This window comes from Neopsephotus bourkii, unplaced genomic scaffold (assembly GCF_033783945.1).
Source record: "Neopsephotus bourkii isolate Nb327-2 ecotype Australia unplaced genomic scaffold, CSIRO-AGI_Nbou_v1 NB_1574, whole genome shotgun sequence".
NCBI classification, from domain to species: domain Eukaryota; kingdom Metazoa; phylum Chordata; class Aves; order Psittaciformes; family Psittacidae; genus Neopsephotus; species Neopsephotus bourkii.
Window position 1 is genome coordinate 563,956 of NW_026902050.1, and position 23,016 is coordinate 586,971.

Here is a 23,016-nt window from a genome sequence, read left to right on the forward strand (position 1 = left end):
CAACTGCAAAACAATTCACCAAAGGTTTCCAGCAAACAAATAAACAAACTGCTAAGAGAGCATGGAAAAACCTAGGAAGTGGAAGTATACTGGGAATATCTTTGTGGCTTTAAAAAAAAGAAACAAACCACAAACCCATACATGCACACTGTCAAAGGAAGGTCACGTAGTAACTTCAGCAGTGATCTGCATGACCTTAAGGCACAGTCTGGTCACATACCTGGAAGAGAAGATGGATAAGACTGATACCTGGAAGATGCACATGAATGCATCCAAGCCCATTAATTAAGCAATGTAATTGTGCCTGTTATGTCTTTCACACCTCCAGAGATGTGGCAGACCAACGGGTTACACGCACAAACCCAAAAAGGGAGGGGAAAAAAAAAAAAAGCAACCCAAGCCATAGACTGGATTTAGCTTGCCTTTACACCACACAGGAGCATCCTTCTCCATCACTGGAAAGGCATACTAACACACAATACAACTCAAAGTGTTTTCAGCCTGGATTCCTCCCCATTTTGCTTCAACAGCACAGTAATGAGGACTGTTCAAGAGTAAGCGGAATCGAGAATAGATGTCAGAGTACAAATTAAAGTTCTCATACGGCTGTTTACTTTCAAGGCAGGCAACCTACCCATGTATAATCATCTCAAACTTAAAGAGTCCTGACTTGGCCATTCCACCTTCCCTTCCAACTTTGTACTGCGTCAGTAACCAGAAAGTGAACTACTGGAATTGCTGTCAACAAGTTCTATTTTCCTTCCTTACGCAGCTCACCTAAAACAGATGCTCCATCAAGAAAACTCACATTGCGAGACTTTTACAGTAATCTCGTTAGAAACAAAATGTAATTAGGAGTTTCCATGACTTCCCCATCCACTATATTCACCTGAAAGGGGAATATTTTTGTGCCTGGAAGAGAAATCACAGTCCTCAGCTCTGCCCTCAGCCTAGCTGCTTACATACCAGAAGCTCCTGGTGGGTGCTTTCCAGCATGTCAGCAGCCTTGTTTGGAGAACATGCCATTTTAGCATCACTGCCCTGATAAGTATATTGAGTTAGTGCAGATTGAGCTGTGTGTGGGTCAGCTTACAGTACGCGAAGGCATTGATCCGTAACAGGCATGCAATGTACAGTTTCTCATACCCTCATGATAAAACCGATAAATTTTGGAAGAATAAAACTTTAAAAACTATTTAGGAATACAGTGTTGCTATACAACTAACCTCCTGTAATTTCTCTAACAGATGGGTTGTATTTCTGGAAGATATCCTGGAAAATATAGTATATTGTACAGTATCTTCTGAACAAGATGAAGCTTACCGAGATCCAAAAAAGTGTCTGATATAAAGCTTGTTGGAAAATGTATTTATAGGAGCAATTTCTGCTTCCTCCATAAAACTGAATAACATAACAGTCCAAGTTCCCAATTAATTAAAAAACTGTGAAGAGCTTTTAAAGAGAATACACCACAAGAGTTAAGCCACCAATAGTAAAGGAAACATTTAAAAAACTGAAATGGACCACTGGGCTACAGAACACTATATGGAGTCACTACAGTCACGACAGCCAATTCTCTATCCATGCAAGTTTTGATGATTGTACTAAAAACAACTTTTCCATATGCTTGCAAGCTATGCTGAAGCTCTGCAGATAGCTAGAGCATCCCTGATGGTGGCAACAGCAGCTTCCTTATTTATATGGACTCAGGCTGTATGCTCAAAACTCAGAGAATTGTTAAATCAACTAAAATGTTTAAATATCAAACAGCGCTTTCAAAATCCAAATTTTTAGCTCATGATATTCCACTTATCACTCAAGAAGGCAACACGAGACTCCTCGAAAAGTAATTATTTCCCCTATAAATAGGAGTTAAAGACTAAACTTCTACGTCAAATAAAACTTGAAAATTCATACACTCTGCAAAGATGTCAAACAGCTGGAAACAGGAGAAACCCATCATATGCAGTGCAATCATGACTGTAAGTTATGCATACATATACTTGGTTAATGTAACCCAGAATACAAAAATAAGAACATAACCTGAAAAAGAGAAACCTCAAACATACGTATCTACCCACTGTCAGTTTCTATGACATGCATATGGTCAAAGAAAGTAGTAAGCCAACAGAAGAATTTGTGGTCAAATAAAGCTTTTGGCATAGAGAGGGAAAACACAGAACTATCCAACAGTTGTTTATTTCCCCCCAGGATTCTTTAGAAACATGACAATGCGCTGAAATAGCAAACATGGTCATCTTTTCTCAGGAAAGAAATGTGCATTACACTGCAGGAGGGGGAAAGATGACTGGAGCATAAACAGTACTACTTCATATTTGGAAGTTCTGGGGTTTTTTTAATCTGATTTTTATATTATACAGTCAACACCTGTTCTGCACACTTTGCTGTACACCTCCACTCATGCCACATCTAATTGCTTCTCGGAGAGGCAGACTGATTTCAAAGTCCTAATAAGAACTTCAGGAAATCTAAACTCCTGACAGAATTAAATCTGGCCAGGGATGTTAAGGGTCACTGAAGAAAAGCTTCTATAGGCAAATCAGGGGAAAAAGTAAGCCGAGGGGAAATGTGGACCTGCTCCAGAAAAACTTGGGAGACTCTGTTACCCAGGACATGAAGAACTGCCCCCTGTAAGACAAGATCAGATTTGAAACCATCTAAGCAACCTGAAGGTTCACAAGTCCATGTGATCTGGTGAGATGCATCTGCAAGTCCTGAGGGACACTGGAGAATGAACTGACTGGAAACAGGGAAATATGAACCCCATTTTTAAGAGGGGAAAAAAAGTAGAACCAGAGAACTACAGGCCAGTCAGTCTCATCTCAGTGCTCAGCAAGAACATGGAGGAGATCCTCCTGGAAGCTATACTAAAGCACATGGAAAATAAGGAGGTGACTGTGACAATGAAATGGCTTCACAAAGGGCAAATCATGCCTGACAAATCTGATGGCTTCCTATGACAGCATTGGTGAATAAAGGAAAAGCAACTGACATCATCTACCTGGACCTGTGTAAAGCTTTTGACACTGTTCTTCAGAGCATCTGCGTGTCTTGACATGGCTTTGACAGATGGACAACTCGGGTAAATAAGGAATTGGCTGGATAGCTGCAGTTTCAGTTACTTTTGAGTAATTGGTATTGTTGCAACTTCCCCAGCTGGAGTTAAGTGTCGCCTGTCACAGGGTTCTCCCTCTTCCCATGTGTTTTAGGGGAACAAAGAAACTGGGTTAGCAGAAATGCATGATTATATTAAGCAAGAGCTGCTCTGAATTTTCTCGTAATACAGAAATTTACACTGTATTAGCACTTGCTAACACACAGCCACTGGACAGGATGCTAAGTATCCCTCCCCTTCCCCAGCTTCCCACCCCTTTCTACTAACTGAATCCAAACTAAAGTTTTCCGAGACTTTCAAACAGCACTCAAGATTTATCACACCTTTATCATCAAATGCCATCTGCAGTCTAAATCCATTTATGAAGAGGTGAACAGTGCTATAGAAACAGTGCATTTCGGAACCTAAAGTTTGTTAGAAAAATACCAAAAATTTCTCACATGAAAAAAATCTCCCATGCTTTAATTCACAGCCCACAGGGATGAGAACAGGCATTAACTTCTTCCATGCGTACTGAATGAAATGGCAAGCCTGTTGAGCTGCTGCTTTCTGCCTTTTATCACATCATTTCTGATATCACACAGATACAGTATCTAAAATGTTTACATAGAAATAATCAACTGTTGAATAAAGCCAGTTCTAAAAAAATAAACAGCCTCCCACATACTGTATCTCTGTAACTATATTTCCGTATATACATTCACATGCTTTCGAAGATGTTATTGCCAACATTAATACACAACTGATTTCAGAAAACATTTGAAAGCCGATTCTGTCTCAGCTCTCAATTTACTCTTTTCATTTAGTACTACTGAATATACAGTCAACAAGAGCTCATTAAGACTGGTATGTGCACTCATCAATCACTCATGTCAGTCCTGGGTGAAGCACTGAGCAGTGCTCAGGCCCACATCTATTCTAATGCAAAATTTCCTCATTTTGATAGCTGAACAAAACCAGATATAAGCAACAGCAGTCAGACTGAATCAGTTATTCTGTAGTAAAGCAAAGATAAGACACTTTCCTTAGTTCCCAGATAAGAAAAAAATTAAAGTCAGCTGTTTGTAAATGACATTGCCATGCATGAAGCAACTCCTCCAACAAGAGCTGCCTAATTTCCTGACAAGCAGGGAACAGATCAGGTTACAGCTGTTTATTAGTATACAGATAGCAATCAAACCACAAAAATCTTCTTGAGAGTGGGAATGGATGGAGTCATGGCACAGGCTGGGTCTTGCTTGAATGCACGGACTGGATGGCCCTGCATAAACTGTCATCGGGGCTGTGCAGCTGCGAGCAGGACACAATTAACATCAGCTGTCTAAGTGAGAAAGTTTACTCAGCTTCTGCCTTTTTGCAGCCTTGCCCTCTCTCTTTCAAATTTATATCTAGAGAAAAGCATGCTGTTCTTAAGCTGCTGTTTAGCAACTCCAGCTGTTCAAAGCAAAGTGGTCAGACACAGCACCAGGCATTGTTAAAGTCCGTTTTCTGACAGCTAATCAATCCATCAGTGAAATTCAGCAGGTAACATCGGCAATAACAGACTAGTTAGTCAAGTGTCTAATAACACTTATAACACTAGTGTCTAATAACACTTAGACTAGTCTTTGCTTTAAAAAACAAAGTGGAGCTGAAGATGCGTAACTGTCCATGCCTGCACCATGGTTCCTGCTGTCAGCAGATGCTACCACCATGATTAGTCAGTTCATTTGAAAAAGCTGCCCTGCAGCTTCACATCTGGCCCTATGTCCAGATACTAGTCATGTAAAATTCTCTAAACAGAAACACAGACCACGCAACCCTGGAAAAGGAAGAAAACATCCTTTTCAAAGATCCCTCTTCTGTCTGACCAAGCAACTTAAACTCCACATTTGAGATACGTGTAGCACCCTGAGTTGAACTACTCAGTCCTTCAAATCATGCAATAGCACCAAAAGCCTTCTGTCCTACTTGTGGTACGAGACACCATGACATGGATGCATATTTAAAGATGCTTTTAACATCAAACACTTGACCCAGCAACTTCAGTTGCTTAAGTTTATGGGCTGGTTCTGATCTAACGTGTACAATTGCTTTACAGTGATGTAAAATAGACTTGGTAAACCGCTTACAGAATAGCCTAAGGCAACACATTGCTGTATTAGTTACATGTGAACTACAAAACTAACAGAAAAAAAACCCAATTCTATCAGATACTGATTATTTTCTTCACAGATGATTTCATCAAGAACCCCTAATGGACTCATTCAGTACATTAACACTTAGACCCACGGTTACATAGTCAATTGTCAGAGGAATGGCATATAAATGCCAAACCTATTTTTGCTTCACTTTTTTCTGCTTTTTCCCCTTACAGTTTGCCTGAATTACAAATACTGCCTATGTCAGTTTTAACAAACATGCCTGCAGTTACATTGCAAAAAACAGTACTATCATCACAAAGAAATACCCACACTCTTGACTTTTTTTTTCCTGTGTCTATTTTCTAAAGAAATCCACAGTGGATTGATGGATTTGCCACTTGTCTAAGAAGAAACCCTGGAATATCTTCAACAGGCAGACCATAAAAGCTGGTGAGTCAACAACTAAAATAAAGAGGGTTTCTTCAGAACTGACCTATACATTAGAATGGAATGTTTTAAGCCAAGAAACAGTTGTAGTGCTTAACCTTAAGCTATTAAGGAAATTGGTCTGTAATTAGTACTCCATTACAAAAATAGTCATGCATTTTAAAAGAAATTATACAGTAATCCACAGTATCTTTAATTTTGGTTCAAACTGAAGCAGAATGAAATAATCAAATATGCCAACTGTATAATTTGTCAATGACTTCAATATTTCAATAATCAGTAGGCACCTAAGCTTCTGCAGTCTCAGTGCTGAGTTGGTACCATTACCATTAAAATATTATATTAAAAAAGGCACACAGGCATGCACACACACTGAGAACATGAAGACAGATTACGCTGATCATCAAATGAAAGATTTACTGTTTCCTTAGAGGACTTCTCATTTCTTTGTTTTTCATTTGTTTGTTTTTCCTTCTGCAAAATGCAAATTAAACTCTAGCTCCCTATTTACAAAAAAGGGACAGACAAAAAAAAAAGTGGAATGAATCCACCTTGAGGAAATACTCCAGAAGCAGTTCCAATCAACCACCTAAAGCTACTTGTGGAATCGGGCTGTGCTTGCAAACACGTACTCCTTGATGATTAACTGCCATTTATTCTCTAGAGCTACAACATTCCCACACATACAGACACACATTCCTGCTACTCATCTGTTTGCTCAAGTTGTTCTGTGCTGGAAAGAAACACCCTCTATGTATAAATTAAGAGGGAACAAAAATACTTCTTCACTTTCAAACTTCTCTGGCCTTGCAAGTGGTCCCTCAAAAACTATGAAAAACTGACATCATAAATGGAAAAAAAAATGCCTTTATTATGACCATACTTTTTATGACAAGGGAATTCACTTGAGCAGTGTGTCAAGTAATTTGTATTTTGGACTTGCAGCTCTACACAAATGGAAAGATACTGGTTTTGATTACACAATGTAATAGTGTTAATTCAACAAACAAAACCCTTGTCCATAAAGAGACTAAGTCACTTTTGCTTAAGTAAGCAACAGTGAGGGAAAAAGCCAAGAACTTGCACATAAATCATTACTTTCCAAAACATGGCACCAACATTGAGAAAACTTTGAGAAATAATCTGTTGGTTTAGATCAGGAATGTGTTTCACACAAAACCTCCCTGCCTCATATATCCGTGGTGGTCATTCCACTGTACCTTTACACTGTGATTTACAGCATCAAATGCTGATGATAAAGGTCACAACTGGTTTACCTTTTCCTGGTTTTAATTAGAAATATGTTGTAGAGTCAAAGTTGCAGTGATCTTATCCAACCCCACCACATTATCTCAGAGAGAAGCAATGTCACATTCACCACTGTGGTCTACCTCAACAGCCTAATTATTCTGTCACCTAAGGAAAGAAAGAAAGAAAAGCCTGGCCAAAAAAAAAAAACAAAAACAAACAAACAAAAAAAGAAAAAAATACAACCAACCAAACAAACAATAAAAACAAAACTATTTTTAACAGAGATTGGCATTGTGCAGCCTCTAAACCAGATGCTACGGAGAACTCAGACTGCCAACTCTAGTTGTCCTCAGGGATGTGCATTTTCAAAGGAAAAACTATGGAAGAATGACCTTGCTGTTTTGCACCTCCAAACCACATTTGATTACTTTTAATAAATTCCCAAACACACATATAGCCCACCACACACTGTTTTGTTTGTTATTCACCATGTATTTCAAAGGTGGACACCATTTATTTCAAAGGTATGTTAGGTCCTGGGTACATCACTCTGCCTTTACTCTTCACCTGTAAGGGCAGGTGGCAGCTACTTCATACAGTCCTCACACACTGGGCAAGAAATTCCAAAGTGTTCTAGAGGAGGTTTTTCAACAACACAGGTTTATGTAGAAGCTTTAGATACTGCAGTGACAAGACGGGACAAAAGCTGCATCAGAGAAGAAGCATGAAAATCAAGCAGAGAAACGGAAGCAGGCATATAAAGTGTTGTACTTATGCCCTCTCCTCCACCGAGCAGGCCAAGCCTTTCAGTACTTCTAATAAGTATGTTCAGATGGTTGAATGACCAAATTCCCTTGTTTGCACACAGATGCCTCAAAAGGAAAGGCCTATCAATCACTGTCACTCACAGCAACTATTCCGGCTGCGTCCAAAGGAAGTCAACAGAAATGGTTGTATGTGCTGTAACTCCAGGTCCTTGCATAGCTAGACCGATCAGCAGTTACCTCCTAAAGCACTTGTGACCAGCATCTGACAGATACCAGGGTGGAGGAAAGCCTGCTGCTCCCACTGTCTGCTGCACTAGCTCTGGACAGCCACCCGTTCTGTCTGGTCCTGCTTCATGACAAACTCCCTCCCAACCCAACCTCCCCACCCTCACATTTTTAAACCACAGAGACAGAAAGGATGCACAGGGCCCACCTCAAAACCTGCCCATTTGCCACCGTTACAACCTGCGGCCCCAACACCTCAGTGCAGCTAAGATCCAGCTGGCCCAGTCCCCACAGCCGCTCTGGGGAACAGACTTAAAGGCAGTGAAGCCATTTCCCGTGCCAACAACTGACTAATAAAACATTTTAGGTGGGAACATCATTTGCATCTGTTGCCAAGAGCAGTGTCTGCTTCTAGCATAATAACAAATGTCTTTTCCGCTTGTTCTCTTGTACGTCCTGGACTACGTTACATGATAAGCAACACGCATGCAGTAAGCATGGTGCAACAGAAAGATTTTAATGCTGTTCTTTTAACACAGAAGCTTTTGTGTCTTCACCATACAGGAGTCAGTGTTTCAAAGCTCAGTGACACTCTTCTCTGTGACTGCTTGAAACACAAACCTGCAGAAAAGGAGCACAGGAGGGATTTCGGCAAATAGTTTGCCACAGGGCCCCTCTGGCTGGTCACTGTGCAAGAGACCACTGCTGTGCAACAGCCCATTCTCTTGCTCCAACTTTTCCAAGCCTTTCTACCTTAAGCAGTAAAGCCTTATTCAGAAACACAGATGCAGCTTGGCAGCTGGTTTCCGATACTCTTGTTACAACTTATTTCTGAAGCAAGCAATAACATTAATGGACCGCTTTAAAACCTGACATGGAAATTATGTCTTTGCCTGCTGCTTTACACCAAGCTGTACAAAGTATCAAAAGACTAGAAATTAAAACCCAGATTTCTAAAACTGGAAGCAAATTAAGTTCTGCCCTTCTTCAAGTAACACAGCACAGACTCAAGAGAAAACATTTAAGGGTTAAAACTGGAATAAAAACAAGTAACACAGCAGGCAGTGTCTGGGGTCACGAAACTACTCAAGGAGTGGTTTCAGCTTGGAGCCTTCAACAATTCAGGCTTCTCATGTTTAAATTAAGAAGACCTAAGATCTTCCTGTGTGAACGTCTATGTATAAATGTACCAGTGCTTCCTAGCACCATAATTTGTGTAGCATATTTATTATTTATACAGATGTAGCAGTCTATTTTGGGTTTGCTGAATCATGCCGTGCTGTCTGGACTACACTCTATACTTTTCACACCTTTGAACACCAGCAGGATTAAAGAAAAATCTTTACCATGCTAGCTATGATTTGTATCAGCCTGAGGTCCCTCATCTCAAGTATGAGGTTGAAAAAGATGCATTATTTTGATACGTTTAAGAAATCTTAACTGTGATCGCAATAACTGATTTCCAAAGGAGCCTGACTTGCAATATCACTGCCCTGAAGACAGAAGCTCAGCTATTAACCCAAAACTGCCCCCCTAGGCTGCACCACCAAGGGACAGTGAACACTGATCAGTAATGCTCACACTCTCCTAACGGACCGCCAACTACAGCACATACCACAACCTTCAGAAAAATCCTCTGAATGACCAAAAGCAGCAAAACATTCAGAAAACTGGGAATAAGAAATTCATTGAGTGGAGTCTGGTCTCCATCAGCACCTTTTTTTTTATTTATTTATTTAACTTTTTTTTTTTACACTAGTTATCAACCAAGTCAGCACTTTCTCTACCAAAATGAGAACTTGCTTTTCTCAAAAAAAAAAAAAAAAAAGAGGAGGTTCCTCTTGCACACCAGAAGAAAATTAATCTTGGTATTAAAAATAACTTGATTACACTCTTGAGTAGTAAGCCAAGAAATTAAACTATTTTGGATTTCATGTGGTAATAATCTAGAGGGATGAAATACCTTTGTACAAAATACAGATTCTAAAACAGCATTAGAGCAAGAAATATGTTCTGGTATATAGCTGGGCATACATGTTCTTGTACACCTCTCTGAAGGAATTTCCTGTATACATTCTTTTATTTACATGCTGAAGATAAAATTTCCCTGTCTTCTGAATCCTTGAAGTGACTACAAAACACAACAAGCCTCTACGGGATAGGAAGGAGCACTGAAGCCTCCAGCTGACTTTTGCATGAAGTAGGAAACTTCATCAGCGTTTGCTACAGTTCAAAGAAGAGACTGACGGTATGCTTTTCCCAGCCTTGGAAAAACATGTTCATCAACACCTTGTCTCACGGAAAGGGAAGAAAAGGAGGAGGGAGGGGGAACAGGACGGGGAAGAAGGAAAAAAAGTCATGGACATTCACTTTCCTTTATTTTATTTATTTTCTTCCCCAAGGGGGATTATGCATCTACGACCCCCCCTCGACAGTTAAATTACCTTCAGCCAAGCGGCTCCTTCCGACAGCAGCCGGGACGCCCTGCTCCTGCCGGCGCCGCAGCCTCTTCCCGCACCGCCGGGCCCGCTCCCGCGCAGCATTTTTAAGTGCGGGGTGGAGGAAGCGATCGGGGTTAAAAATAACTGGGAAACCGGCGGCTCCGAGACACCGCACCCGAGACGGGAAGGTTCTCCCTTCCTGGCGGACGTTATCGACCCGGGAGGCACAAAACCGCCGGTACCGCCCGGCCGGTAGCGCATCCCCGCCGCCGCCACCCTCACTGCGCCCGAACGCACCTCCCACAAGCGACCGTGCCGCGGTACTCCACCACCGCAACCCCGAACCCTGCATCACGCCTCACCTGCGGACCCGGGGCCCTGCCCGGGCTGCCTCTCCGCCGCCGCCAGCAGCGCCAGGGCCAGCAGCAGCAGCAGCGGCAGGAGGAGGCGCGGCGACCAGGAGCCGCTCCACGCCATCTTCCCCCTCCGCACCCGCCTGCCCGCCGCCGCTCCCCGCGCCGCCACCCCCCGAGAGGAGGGGTGGGGGAAAAGAGGCGGGGGATGGAGAACGAGGGGGAAAACCCGGTGCCTGCGTAGCTGCCTACACTCGCGGTGCCGCTCCTCCTCCTCAGCGGGCAGGAGCGAAGGGCGCTGCCGCCCGTCCCAGCCTTTATACGGCGGTGGGAGGACCCGGGCAGCAAGGGCACCCGCCGGCGCAACAAGAGCCCCTTGTGGCGCCGCTCCCGGTACTCGTTGCTGCCGCTGCAGCCGCCGGGGGAGGGACCAGCGGCCAAGCCCCGCCCCGGCCTCCGTCGCCCGGGCCGCAGCCGTAGGTCCGCGGTGCTGCACGAGCTCCCACGCCTCGGCGGGGATGGAGTGGGTCAGCCCTGGCTCGGCCCAGCGCGGTACTTCCACTTTCGGTACCTGTCGGGGAGAGGGGCCGAGGTGGCCTTTCCGACCCACTGCTGGAAACGCTCCCGACGTGCTGGTTGTGTGGGGAATACTTGCCTCCCCCTGCAAGCGTTTTGTCAGTGGTTCCGATACCCACTGTTACGTCCTGATAAACATATTCCTGAAAAATGTTGTTCGGGAGATTGTGGGCAGCTGAAGTCATTAATCCATTCTATGGGCCAGCAGAAACAATCTGACCCTTTCACATATGGGGGTAGCACTGTTGGTGTCGGGACCACACTGCATCCACAGTGCTTGTGGACGACTTGCCTGTCAAACACTCCTTATTTGGCAGATTTCCATAAAAGAAACAGTTCATTTGCCTAATCTCGACACACAAAGCTGTTACACTTTTATCATTAAAGAAACACCCAATGAATCACCAAATTACTGAAGACAAACCCTAAGATATTGATGATAAAGGAAGTGTACTGGCCCACCTCCACTCTTTTACGTATATTCAAAATAAAAAATACCATAAACAATAGCTTAGATGCTTAGAAGTCATATAAAACTATAAAAGCAGGTGGCGGGTTATTGGAATCTGTGTGGATTTACACCTTGGAAATATTATTTGAGGACCAAGGGCATAATCCAAAACAAAAATCAGTGCTGAAAGCAGGATTCATGTATTTGAGATCCACCTATATAATCGTCAAATAGACACCTCATTTTTTATCCTAAATGTCTCTATGGGCCTAACAGATGTGCTTTTTTGCAGTCACAGAGGAAAGAAAAGAGGGGAAAAGAAGGCAAAACTTGACCTTGGCTACTGCAACCATAAGAACTCCATGCTTTTGTTTGGAACCCAGGGTAGAAATCAGAGCCTGCATTATGTGCCCACATGCTTTTACAGCTAATTGAGAAAGCTCATTCTTTCTGGACAAAGCAGCACACACAGCAGGGATGAAGGTAAAGCAAACCAAAGAAAAGGACTGAGTCCTCAGTCGAAGAAGCTCCTACAACCGAGAAGGACTGTGAAAGCAGCAGTTGGGAAATACTGAAAATGTAATTGTGCAATGATGAAGCTGCAGTTGCTAACCATAGGAGAAACAGAAAAGACCCTCCAGTTCTTGCACAGTTACTCGTGACCTACTTTCTCCTGCCCCCTCTGTCAGGTGTGCAGGGATTCACCAGAGAACAAATATTTTTTGATCAGGATGACCACATTTATGCACACATCCATGAATGGCCTCTGTTCACTCTTCCAAGAACCAGCACTACTGCTGCTGATCAACTTACGTAGGTACGTGGACTGCATTAGCTGAAAGCGAGTAAGGCCATGACTGGACAATACTGCAAACACTTCTTCTAATATATATATACATATAAGAAACCTCACCTCAGATCCAGAACAGCTTAACAGTAGCAACTGAAGATATAAAGAAAGTATAATTACAAGGCTGAAAAAATAAAAACTTACTGAGGAGGAATTAAATCACAAGAGACATGCAGAGCACACTCACTACCATCAACTATGAAAGAAATGACAGATTTCTTCAATAAAGTTTGAGGGGAAAAAGACAGGACTGTTTGGCACCATTGCAGAATGCCATAGTGATGATGTCATGGCTCCCACGGACAGGACAGGAAGCACATGAAGCTTCAGCCCTGCAAATTTAGAATAAATCAGCTGAGTATCACGCACATACACAGGGCCCTGAGAAATCACAGCCCAACACCTCAACTCTGTCATAAGCAGCTAGTTTCACCAGACACTAATACAGAGGTCCTGAAACAGCCCTGTTAGGTGGAAACCAACAAGCATAAAGAAGAGGGAGCATCTGAGAGAAACTGTAAGAGACACTTTATTATCAAAAAGTGCATGTAAGCAGCAAGGACAAATGAAAAGCGTTGGTGAAGGAGGACTGTAAATACACAATAATGAAAGAAAAGGGAATAGCTGGCAAAGACAGATTTCTAATGCATGAGGAAAATGGGTTGAGAGAACTGTGATCAAAATGTAGCTTGTACCTGTAAGTGCAAGCACAGACTTTGACTAGAAATTTTTATGGTTTGTACTTTTTCTTGATCTCTTGAAGGCTAATGTCAGCTCTTAGAAAATACAGGCTTTGCTCCCAGAGAAAAAGCAGAGCTGAAAGTTACCCAAAAGACTGCTTTCAAAGTGACAGATGTGGCCAAAACATCTCCTATCCCCAGAGGCTTTAGTCAAACATTGGCCGATGGAAGGGAAAATGCTTGTGAAACTTCAGAGCAGAGCAACGCCAGCTGTGCAGTGCCCAAGGGCTCTGTCTTGCCCTGCCTCCACGGGCACTTGGGTTAGAGAAGCTACTTTTGTCCAGAAATACCAACTTCAAGGCCTGAACTGGCAACTGGTGGTTAGCAGAGTCTTCAGCACTCCTAATGCTGTTGCAGGCTGCCTCAGTACTTAAAACTGTTCTAGAGTACTGAACGCTTAAATCTCTGAAGTGCTAAGTAGGAATATACCCTCAAATCAAAATAATTTTAAAGACTAACACAGTTTGTAATGTAATATGCAAGTATGCTCATATGCTACAGAGGTCTCCTCCAGAAAAAAATCCTACAAATACCCCAAAAAAGTCTTATGTTCTTGCTATTATCACAGTTTGCTCCTTTGACTTTTGACGTTATCAACCCTTTTTCCTTTTCCTTTGCAACAGGGCAATTTCTTCATGAAAGATAAAACACTTCGGTTAAACAGGAATGGAGGAGGGAATCGAGTTCATTACTGTTAGTTATGGGGCTTTGAACACTGGAGCCAAGAGGTTTTCTTGTGCTGAAAATCCAGCAATAGTGAGCAAAAGCAGAAAGGGAGCAACTGGTAGCAGTCATCACTTCAGAAAGTCACTGTGAAGAGTAACTTCTAACCTCTGTGCTGGTTTTGGTTGGGATAGAGTTAATTTTCTTCATAGTATCTGGTATGGGGCTATGTTTTGGATTTATGTTGAAAGCAGTGTAGAGAATAAAGGGACACTTTAACTATTGCTGAGCAGCACTTACACAGAGCCAAGGCCTCTTCTGCTTCACATACCACTCCATCAGAGAGTAGGCTGGGGGCACACAAGAAGGTGGGAGGGGACACAGCCAGGACAGCAGACCCCAACTGACCGAAGGGATATCCCATACCTGATGACATCACATTCAGCATATACAACTGGGGGAAGAAAGGGGACACAAACACACATGCATGTTGGGAGTGATGACATCTGTCTTCCCAGTAACTGTTATGTACGATGGAGTTCTGCTCTCCCTGAGATGGTTGAACATCTGCTTTCTAACTGGAAGTGGTGAATGAATTCCTTGGTTTTCTGCAAATTTCCTGCTTTGTTTGTGTGCACAGCTTCTGCTTTACCTATTAAACTGTCTTTATCTCAACCCATAAGTTTTCTCAGTTTTTACTCTACTGATTCTCTCCCTCATCCCAAAGTAGAGGAGAATGAGTGAGCAGCTGTGTGATACTCTGGTTGTCAGCTGGGGTTAAAACCACATCATCCCTACAATCAGGTGCAGATTAATTTTTTGATATTTTTTTCAGACTCAGTGCATTTTCAACAGATCAGCAATAATACCTGGAATTCAGCTAGCAGGTATTTGGGCAAAATTCTACAGGACCTTTGCAGGAGATAACAGCTTCCTGAATTGTTGATAATCCCCATTCCCTCAGTGCCTTTTCCTCAGACATCTAAACAGTTCTTTTACAGTCTCAGTAACCCCCTGTCTATATCTGCCCATCCCTATCTCCTTTTCCCCATCTCTTTCCTAATTGCCTGTCAGAATTCATCATGGGGTTGGCAATGTCCATCTTCCCCAAACCACAAATAATTTTGTATTTCAAAATGCATATAGCTAGCGCCACATGGAATGGAAACAGATGTAGTTCATTACATCGCCAGCCTGTCATTGCAGCCAGAGGCAGGTAAGTCCTATCATAAGAAGCTGCCTTCTATAAATCACAGAAGCTTCTTATAAGAGAGCTTTTCCTCATCCTCTAACTACTCTTCATTTCACTGTATTAAAAAAACCAACACACAGTCTGTGCTCCTGCTGTGCTGTGTCTGTCCTTGAGCTCATCTCACTTTGCATCTGGAGCCCCGCTAAAATACTTTTTCCATAGATGCTAAAATGGAGCAGTGTTGGGCACACAAGCTTACTTCCCTAATCTTATAGAATCATAGAATAGTTACGGTTGGAAGGGACCTTAAAGATCATACTGAAATTGTTCATTATACAGAAATAAAAACAAAAGAAAAATAACAACATTGGTCTGTGGAAAACCATGGAACAAAAGGAATAGTCAGCAATTTACCAGCAGCAGTATTCCAAGAATGAAATAAAAGTAAAGTAAAATAAAATAAAAACAATAGTCATGCAAGTATACTAAGTCCCTTACTTCAATACAGATCATAAACATTTTTCTGGCAGACAATAAATTTGACATATAATGAGCAAAAGTCTATGTTGACTGGACAAATTCAGTCATTCTCCACATATTTTCAGTAACAGCAGTCATTAGTCATTTGTTACGAAGAACAAATTAATTCCTCTCCCATTCTATCCTAGCTTTTCCTCTTAAATATCTTTCTAGTGTCATAAAGTTTGTCCTGTCTGTGCTATGGAGATAATTGCATAGCCATTCATTTCACTTCCTGAGTCAAGTGCGTACAAACTATAGAACTAAACGGAAGGTTTGGCTTTTTTTGTTGCATCATTGATATAATTTACTGTATCAAAATAGCTAGCTGAGTTCATCATTAGATTAGTAAATCACTTTTGGATATGTCATACCTATTTTTCCAGTTAAATTATTTACTTTCTGTAATTTCTAAAAAGAAAATACTAGTTTTATGTTATAAATTAAATACATACCAGTATTTTACATGAGCCAGGCTAGCTAAAAATAGATGTTTGTTATTATAGAATAATACCAGTGAAATTAATATTCTTAAGTAATAGAATTTTAAAATCCCCTTTCAGTCATGAGAAAAAAGGTTCTTCAGATATATTTTATTTAGATGCTTGTGGCTCTTTTAATTTGACAGGTCAAGAAAACACTAGACTTAAACTAGAATTAAAAAAAAAAAAACAACAGAAAATAAGGGGTTTTTTTTGTTTTTTTTTTGCTGAAGTATATCAATATGAATGGAAAGGCCCATTTGGCAATAATAGAACTTTAAACTGTGCATCACTTTCCCAGACTTTGTAGTGTATGTGGGCCTTTAATAAGGGCCTCTTAAGTACTTCAACCTTAATAAGAAATCTTCCATAGACAATTTATTTCTAAGGAATCAGGCTAAATGTTACTGAAATTCTACTCTCGCTGTCTGAAAACAGTTGTTTTGCTTTGGTTGCCTCCCTTTAATTTATCCTCAACTTCAGTAAGAACATTTCTTTGAAATGCTGCCCCAGTCTTGTTATTATGGGTGCAATCCAGCCCATTGACGAGATGTGCTGAGCAGTCCTCAGGGGTGCTGATGCCATGCTGATTTCAGTGGATGCTCAGCACCTTTCACTATTGAGCTCTGAGTGAATCCTTTCTTTCATAGTAGTCACAGTTTCTTTCCCAAACCACCCAATCAGAAATTACTTTGTTTCATTCACTCATTTACAATTAAAGCTATAAACAGCACATCCAAGCAAAAGATTAATAGTGTAAGCAAGCATTTCCAGGGTATACTCAGCTGTCATCCCATAATTACTCAAAAGTTTGGATGAGTGGCTTTGAAATTACAAGGAGAGTTATATTTCTTTACCAAGATGGAGCAGCAAGACAGGAGTGCCCATGAAAAGCCGTGCTAAGTTTTTTTCTGTTGTCCATCCTTTGGAATTTATGACAAAATAGCTCCAGCCTCAGGGTCCTATCCTGCACTACAGAAGTCAGTGAGAATCATAAGAGAATAAATCGTGCTGACCTGGCTTCAAAACAGATGTCTTAGATCTCAGTTGCTGCTTCTGATGGACACAAAGGTCTGACCTCCATTTTTGTTTTCTGTGCATTCATTTTTATGGGATTTTTATAGGCACAAGAAACTGAGAATTAAATCCTGCAGAGTGTATCTTGTAAACCCTGCTGGTCAGGGTTGATCTTGTAAAGTTTTCTGTCCCATCACCCCATAAACTATAAATTACTTCCCAGAGCCTCAAATGGGAGGTGTTGAAAAGGACAGTTAATCATAATGACTTATTTAAAGTCTTGCTTTTGTTATAGTTTGGGAATGCAGAAAAGAACATAATGGAAAAGCTTCTTTTTCAGGAAAACTGGCGAAAGAAACATTCTAAACATTTACAGTGGGATTAATAGGAACTTGTAGAAAAATGTGCTTATGAAATTGTCTGAAACTGGGAGTCTGGGAGTGTTTGTGTTTATGTCAACGTATGATCGTAATATAAAAAAATCTTCTGAAGTAAGCCTGTGCTATTAAACAGACTGAAGTATGTCACATGTATGACCAATAGAAGAGGGGAGGTCAGTATGTGTTTTACAATAATTACCCTAAAGCCTACTTTTTTTTTGTGATTTTAGAAGCCTTCTGAAGACTCCTGGAGTGGTAATTTGGGAAACCACTGGAGCAGAGAAGCATGCCCCACAAGTATTCCCCTACAGGAAGACATCAGATTTCATATTCTCTGTTACTGGAATGGTTTTGGTCGAAGTTTCTTTTCCTGCCCCTGCTCTGGGAGTTTTATGACTGTTCTGCCTGTCCACAATGATCTCATTCTCTCCAACTGACTTGTATAAGGTAAATAGAAACTGCTGTCTGACAAAACCCAATTTTGACAGGTAGGTCTTTTTAGTAATTTTAATTTAGTTTGATTTATAACAAAACTGCTATTAAATTAGTCTTATTTCCTACTTCCTGTATGATCTAAATGAGGAATCTGGCCCCAGAACAGCTCCTGGCAGCAATTCTGGGGCACTGGATTTGAGACAGAAAGAAAGGAGGTTTGCTGGCTGTTATTTTGCTGCTGCTGCTGAAGTCTCCTTGCACAGAGCCTTCCAACTTCCACATTTCAGCAGGAATTGTACGGCAGACTGACCACAGGAAAGGTAAGAAAAAGCTAACAGCTACAAATCTTAATTTAGTGCCTCACTGGTTGGTCAAAATACCACATGGCTTTGCAATACCTAACTTGACAAGGAGACCTTTTACAGGGGAAAAGAGGTGGCAGCCAATAAAAACAAGGCGTGGAAAGTAACAATCCAGTCTTTAAATGAACAGTTAAATACAGTTACCCGGAAAGTTGAGGTTGTGAGCTTTGTCCCTGACACAAGCAAGAAAATCTCATGACCAAATCAGTAGAAGAATATGCTTTCAAGCTTATAAACATTTAGGAACTAAACACTGCCTTCGAGTTTGGGTTTTGGTGTGCTTTTTCCTTATCCTCTTCTCCATCTTGCATTGCATGTGCACATAGTTTTATTTGGCAAAAAGGGATATGAAGGGAGGTTACGTTCAGATCACTATTAGAAAACTTTCTCTGCACAGCAGGGGTCACAGGCTGCGCTAGTGTACTTAATCACTTAACTCTGTAACTGATAGGGTATGAGAGTGGAACAGGTTCAGACATTTAACACTAAAAAGGCCAGGAGATACTGAAGCAATGAAAAAATTTTAGGTTTCAGACTGTGTACTATAAAAGTGAAATGCATTCAGTCCATTGTGCTTCTTAGGCCAGTGAGCAAAATTAAGGCTGGGAGGTTGACTGTTCTCAGCTTACACTGGAAGGGGCACAGAGAAGGCATGCTCTGAGTAGCAGCATAGTTTTTATAAACATGATCCACTCTGCATTCAAGACAACTCACCTATCTGCTGTTCAAGGAATGACTGGAATAAATTGAGAACTTCCAATAGATTCTCAATAGGTCTCTTTTCAAAAGTTTAGGAAATTTAGTTATATTTTAGCACATCAGTCAACAGAAGCCAGAAGGACAGCTACTGTGAATCTTTGAAATAGTATCTCAAAGACTACAATTTGTGCGTCTGTAGTCTGAATGCTCAGGAAGATGAACTAATTATGATTATTTGTCAGGCTGTCAAAACCTGACATTGGCAGTGCATCTTGGTCCTATAGTCTGGGCTTTGGGAGGGTAATTTCAGAATTACACTGAGAATGGGTATTCATAAAATCCCAAGCAGAATTAAGGTGACCAAACTCAATCATAGCCTAAGCATCACATGGTGATGAGCCTGAGACACTGTCGTCTTCTGTTCTTACCTCTTGCTCAGTCTTTCTTCACTCCATCAAGACGATATGCAGAGCATATAAGGCTGTAGGCAAATAGAAGAGTAGAAATAACAATATTCAACCTAAAAGTGTCCTCAGAGAAACTGTGCAGACAGCCTCTATTCCAGGGTACCTAAAGGAGAAGGGTAACTTGATAGCACAGAGCACACATCCCCAGGACACTCCTAGTATATGGCCAGGTAAAAGCCATTCTGTTGTCACAGCAAAGAAAAGGACTAGACACAAAGTGCCCTTCCCTTCTATTCCTGTACCAACATAAGGATATTCTTGCCTTTGTGATATTTACACATGAGCTACGTTCTTTTGTATATTATTTATATATCAAGAAATAAGGAAAATGTTATAGCTTTTATATCTGATTCTGGCAGGCAGCTACCTAGCAAATTATCACCTCTGCAAAATACTTACTTACAGGAAATATCTGAAGGGGGCCTACAAAGATGCTGGAGACAGACTTGTCATCAGGGACTGTAGCAATAGGACATGGGGGAAGAAGTTCTTTATCATAAGGGTGGTGAGGCACTGGAACAGGTTGCCCAAAGAAGTGGTAAACGCTCCATCCCTGGCAGTGCTCAAGGCCAGGCTGGACACAGCGCTGGGTGACATGGTGAGGCATCCCCACCCATGGCAGGGGGGTTGGAACTAGATGACCTTAAGATCCTTTCCAACCCTAACCATTCTATGATTCTATGAAAGTGTTATTAACGTGGCTGTCATATTGTGCTTACATTCTGCCTGCCAGAACTCAGACTTCTGCTGAAATAAGGGCTGCAGAACTCACTGTGGCTCAGCTGTAATGCTCCTCACATGTAGTAGGGAATATTGATACTATTTATTCTCGCATTCAGGTTCACAGAGTGGAATTTGTACACCTGATTCAGAAAGAAAAAAAAAAGGAAAAAGAAAAAAAAAATACAGTAATATTACTCTGCTTGGAAAGGCTATGTAAACATTTCTGATAAGATACTAAGTTGTTTCTAATCAGATAGATTTGATAAAATTTATTTTAAAAACACCCTTTACACCTGTCATGGTTTAAACCAGTCATTTTCATATTTCTCTTTCATTTATCCTTATTTTGTAGATGCTGCTTTTTAACTTTTTCTACCAAAATATTCTCATGCAATGTAGCCAGAGCTGTATTATACTGTATTAGCCTAGTCTCAGTATAAATACTCTGCAGGTCCATACTTATTTCATTCTCTGTGTTTTATGACAGGGATGTGTGACTACCTTTAGCTCAATCCCCTTTTTTGTGTATAATCATTTGTTCTGCCAGCTCTGTGTGGACATGAGTCAACCATCTCTAAGTCCACCAGTCTGCTCCAACCTGGAACAGTGTTCAGAAACATCAACATGCCTTTCCAGCCCTTCGGTAAATGCATTCAGCTATGAGTACAGCATTTCCAGTCATGTGGCCTTTATCTTTTTTTAAGGTCCTTTTCAAACTGTTTGCTCTTGAGATGCAAAACTCAGATCCCAAGACCAGATAATTTAGTCCTCTCACTTTGCATGTATATTCACACTAGCCTGTTGGAGTGTTTGTACCTAAACTGAACACAGATCAAGGGAGTTGTTGGATGAGGCCCCTAAAGGTTAGTGCTATCTGAAAGACTTCAAATTGCCAGATAACATAAAAGCCATGGTTTCCAGTTGTCCTGGTTTCAGCTGGGATAGGGTTAATTTTCTTCCTAGCAGCTGGTACAGTGCCATGTTTTGGCTTTAGTCTGGGAACAGTGAGATAACACACCAATGTTTTAGTTGTTGCTAAGTTGCACTTACCCTATCAAGGACTTTTCAGTCTATCATGCTCTGCCAATAAGGAGGGGCACAGGGAGCTGGGAGTAAGCAGAGACAGGACACCTGACCCAAGCTAGCCAAAGGATATTCACAAACTAGCCAAAAGGATACAGCACATCATGCCCAGTATATAAACTGGGGGGGGGTTGCCTGGGAGCCACCAATCGCTGCTCAAGGATGGGATGGGCATCAGTCAGCAGGTGGTGAGCAATTGCATTGTACATCACTTACATTTCTTGGCTTTAATGCCTCTCTGTTATCTCACTTTAAAATCTGAATGATGATGTTCGGACTATTATTAATTTACTGAGCCATCATGAATCCTCAGATCGCTATATAAAGCTGATGTGAGCTATTGCTATTGCCACACCCTCTTCATCTTACCATCTTGCCACCAGTTTTAAGGTTTATCGCCCTGGAGATAATAGTGATAGCATCCCCAGCTTTCCAGTCCAAAGAATAGAAATCACTTACTCCCAAAACAAATTATGATCTTTTAAATTGGACCATACCTTCAGTAGCTACTAAAGCTAGGGAAAGCCCTGTGACGCAATTTCCAAAGAAAAACTAAGACAAGGTAAAGGCCAAAACCATTCCCTTCTAAATCACAGACATTCAAGAAAACTCGGGCACCGCTAAAGCCAGGCTTCTGCAAAATATTAGTTGCAGCCTTTTTCTCTTCTTGGTACCTCGTGTATCTTTTTCCAAATCCATGTCAGAGAGGATGAAGATCCTTGTTGTTTAGTAAGAGTAGGCCATTTAATCCTTCATGTCTTCCAACTGTTGTTCATGAGCATCCCAGCTTGCTGTGTATCAATATGCATTTGTTCTGCTCAACTATTACAAATAATTCTCTAGTCCTCAAACATAATTCCAGTGTTTTATTCTCCCAGTGCTCTAGGATTATAATTGAGACAGCTGATGGTGCAGCTGAATGTAAGCTTCCATAAACAAATGCTGTGCATTTGAACAAAATTGCACGTAGGCCATCCACACACTTTTTTCCACTCTGTCTGTTTCTCCCTGCAGCCAATTAGGGAGGATGTTTTGGCCATGACTCTGCTGTAGATTACATCAGACCAATGACTGATTGGATTGAGGAAAAAGCTACTGGTTAAATGTCCATGGTTTTCAGCTGGTATGCCAAGATCTTCAGACAAGATGCACTTCCTCCCTCTTCAGAAAAGGATCAGCATTCCCAGGCTGACCTTGAAAGCCGAGCTCTGGTTTTGGGAGCATGTACTTTTAAGCTCTCAAAGACAGGGAACTTACTGCAGCAGTTGAAATTTTACTGTCTGTGTTTGCTTTTCATATAGTGCAGACAGGGAATATTAGGCAGGGATTTGCTTTACAATCACCGTTTATGGAATCTACTCTTTTTTTCTTTTCATCCTAGAGAAAGCCTAACCTTTTACCCATGGAATTTCTCTTAAGTGAGTCACAGAAGTTACTGTTGCCCAGGCACTTACAGGAAAGATGGATTTACGTTTTATGTGCATTTTTAGGAACACTCTTCTGTCACATCATAGTTCTCAATGACTAAATTAGGTCATTCCTTTGCTTTTTTCCTCTTTACATTGTAGATAAAAACAGACGTGATTTATCAGTCTGTCATTATGGAGAAGGTTTTATTCTGAGTTTATCCGTTT

The 23,016-nt window shown here is 41.3% G+C and overlaps 1 protein-coding gene across 2 annotated transcripts in view; it reads right to left on the reverse strand.

The window, feature by feature from the left end:
* The window catches only part of PLOD2 (procollagen-lysine,2-oxoglutarate 5-dioxygenase 2), a 59,669-nt gene extending 48,552 nt beyond the window's left edge, over positions 1 to 11,117 (reverse strand). For both annotated transcript variants that reach the window (XM_061371408.1, XM_061371407.1), the window contains exon 1: positions 10,753 to 11,117. In XM_061371408.1, coding sequence (XP_061227392.1) covers positions 10,753 to 10,867 — 115 coding nt within the window. In that variant the 5' untranslated portion in view covers positions 10,868 to 11,117. The remainder of the gene's footprint in view (positions 1 to 10,752) is intronic.
* Positions 11,118 to 23,016: the final 11,899 nt, after the last annotated feature.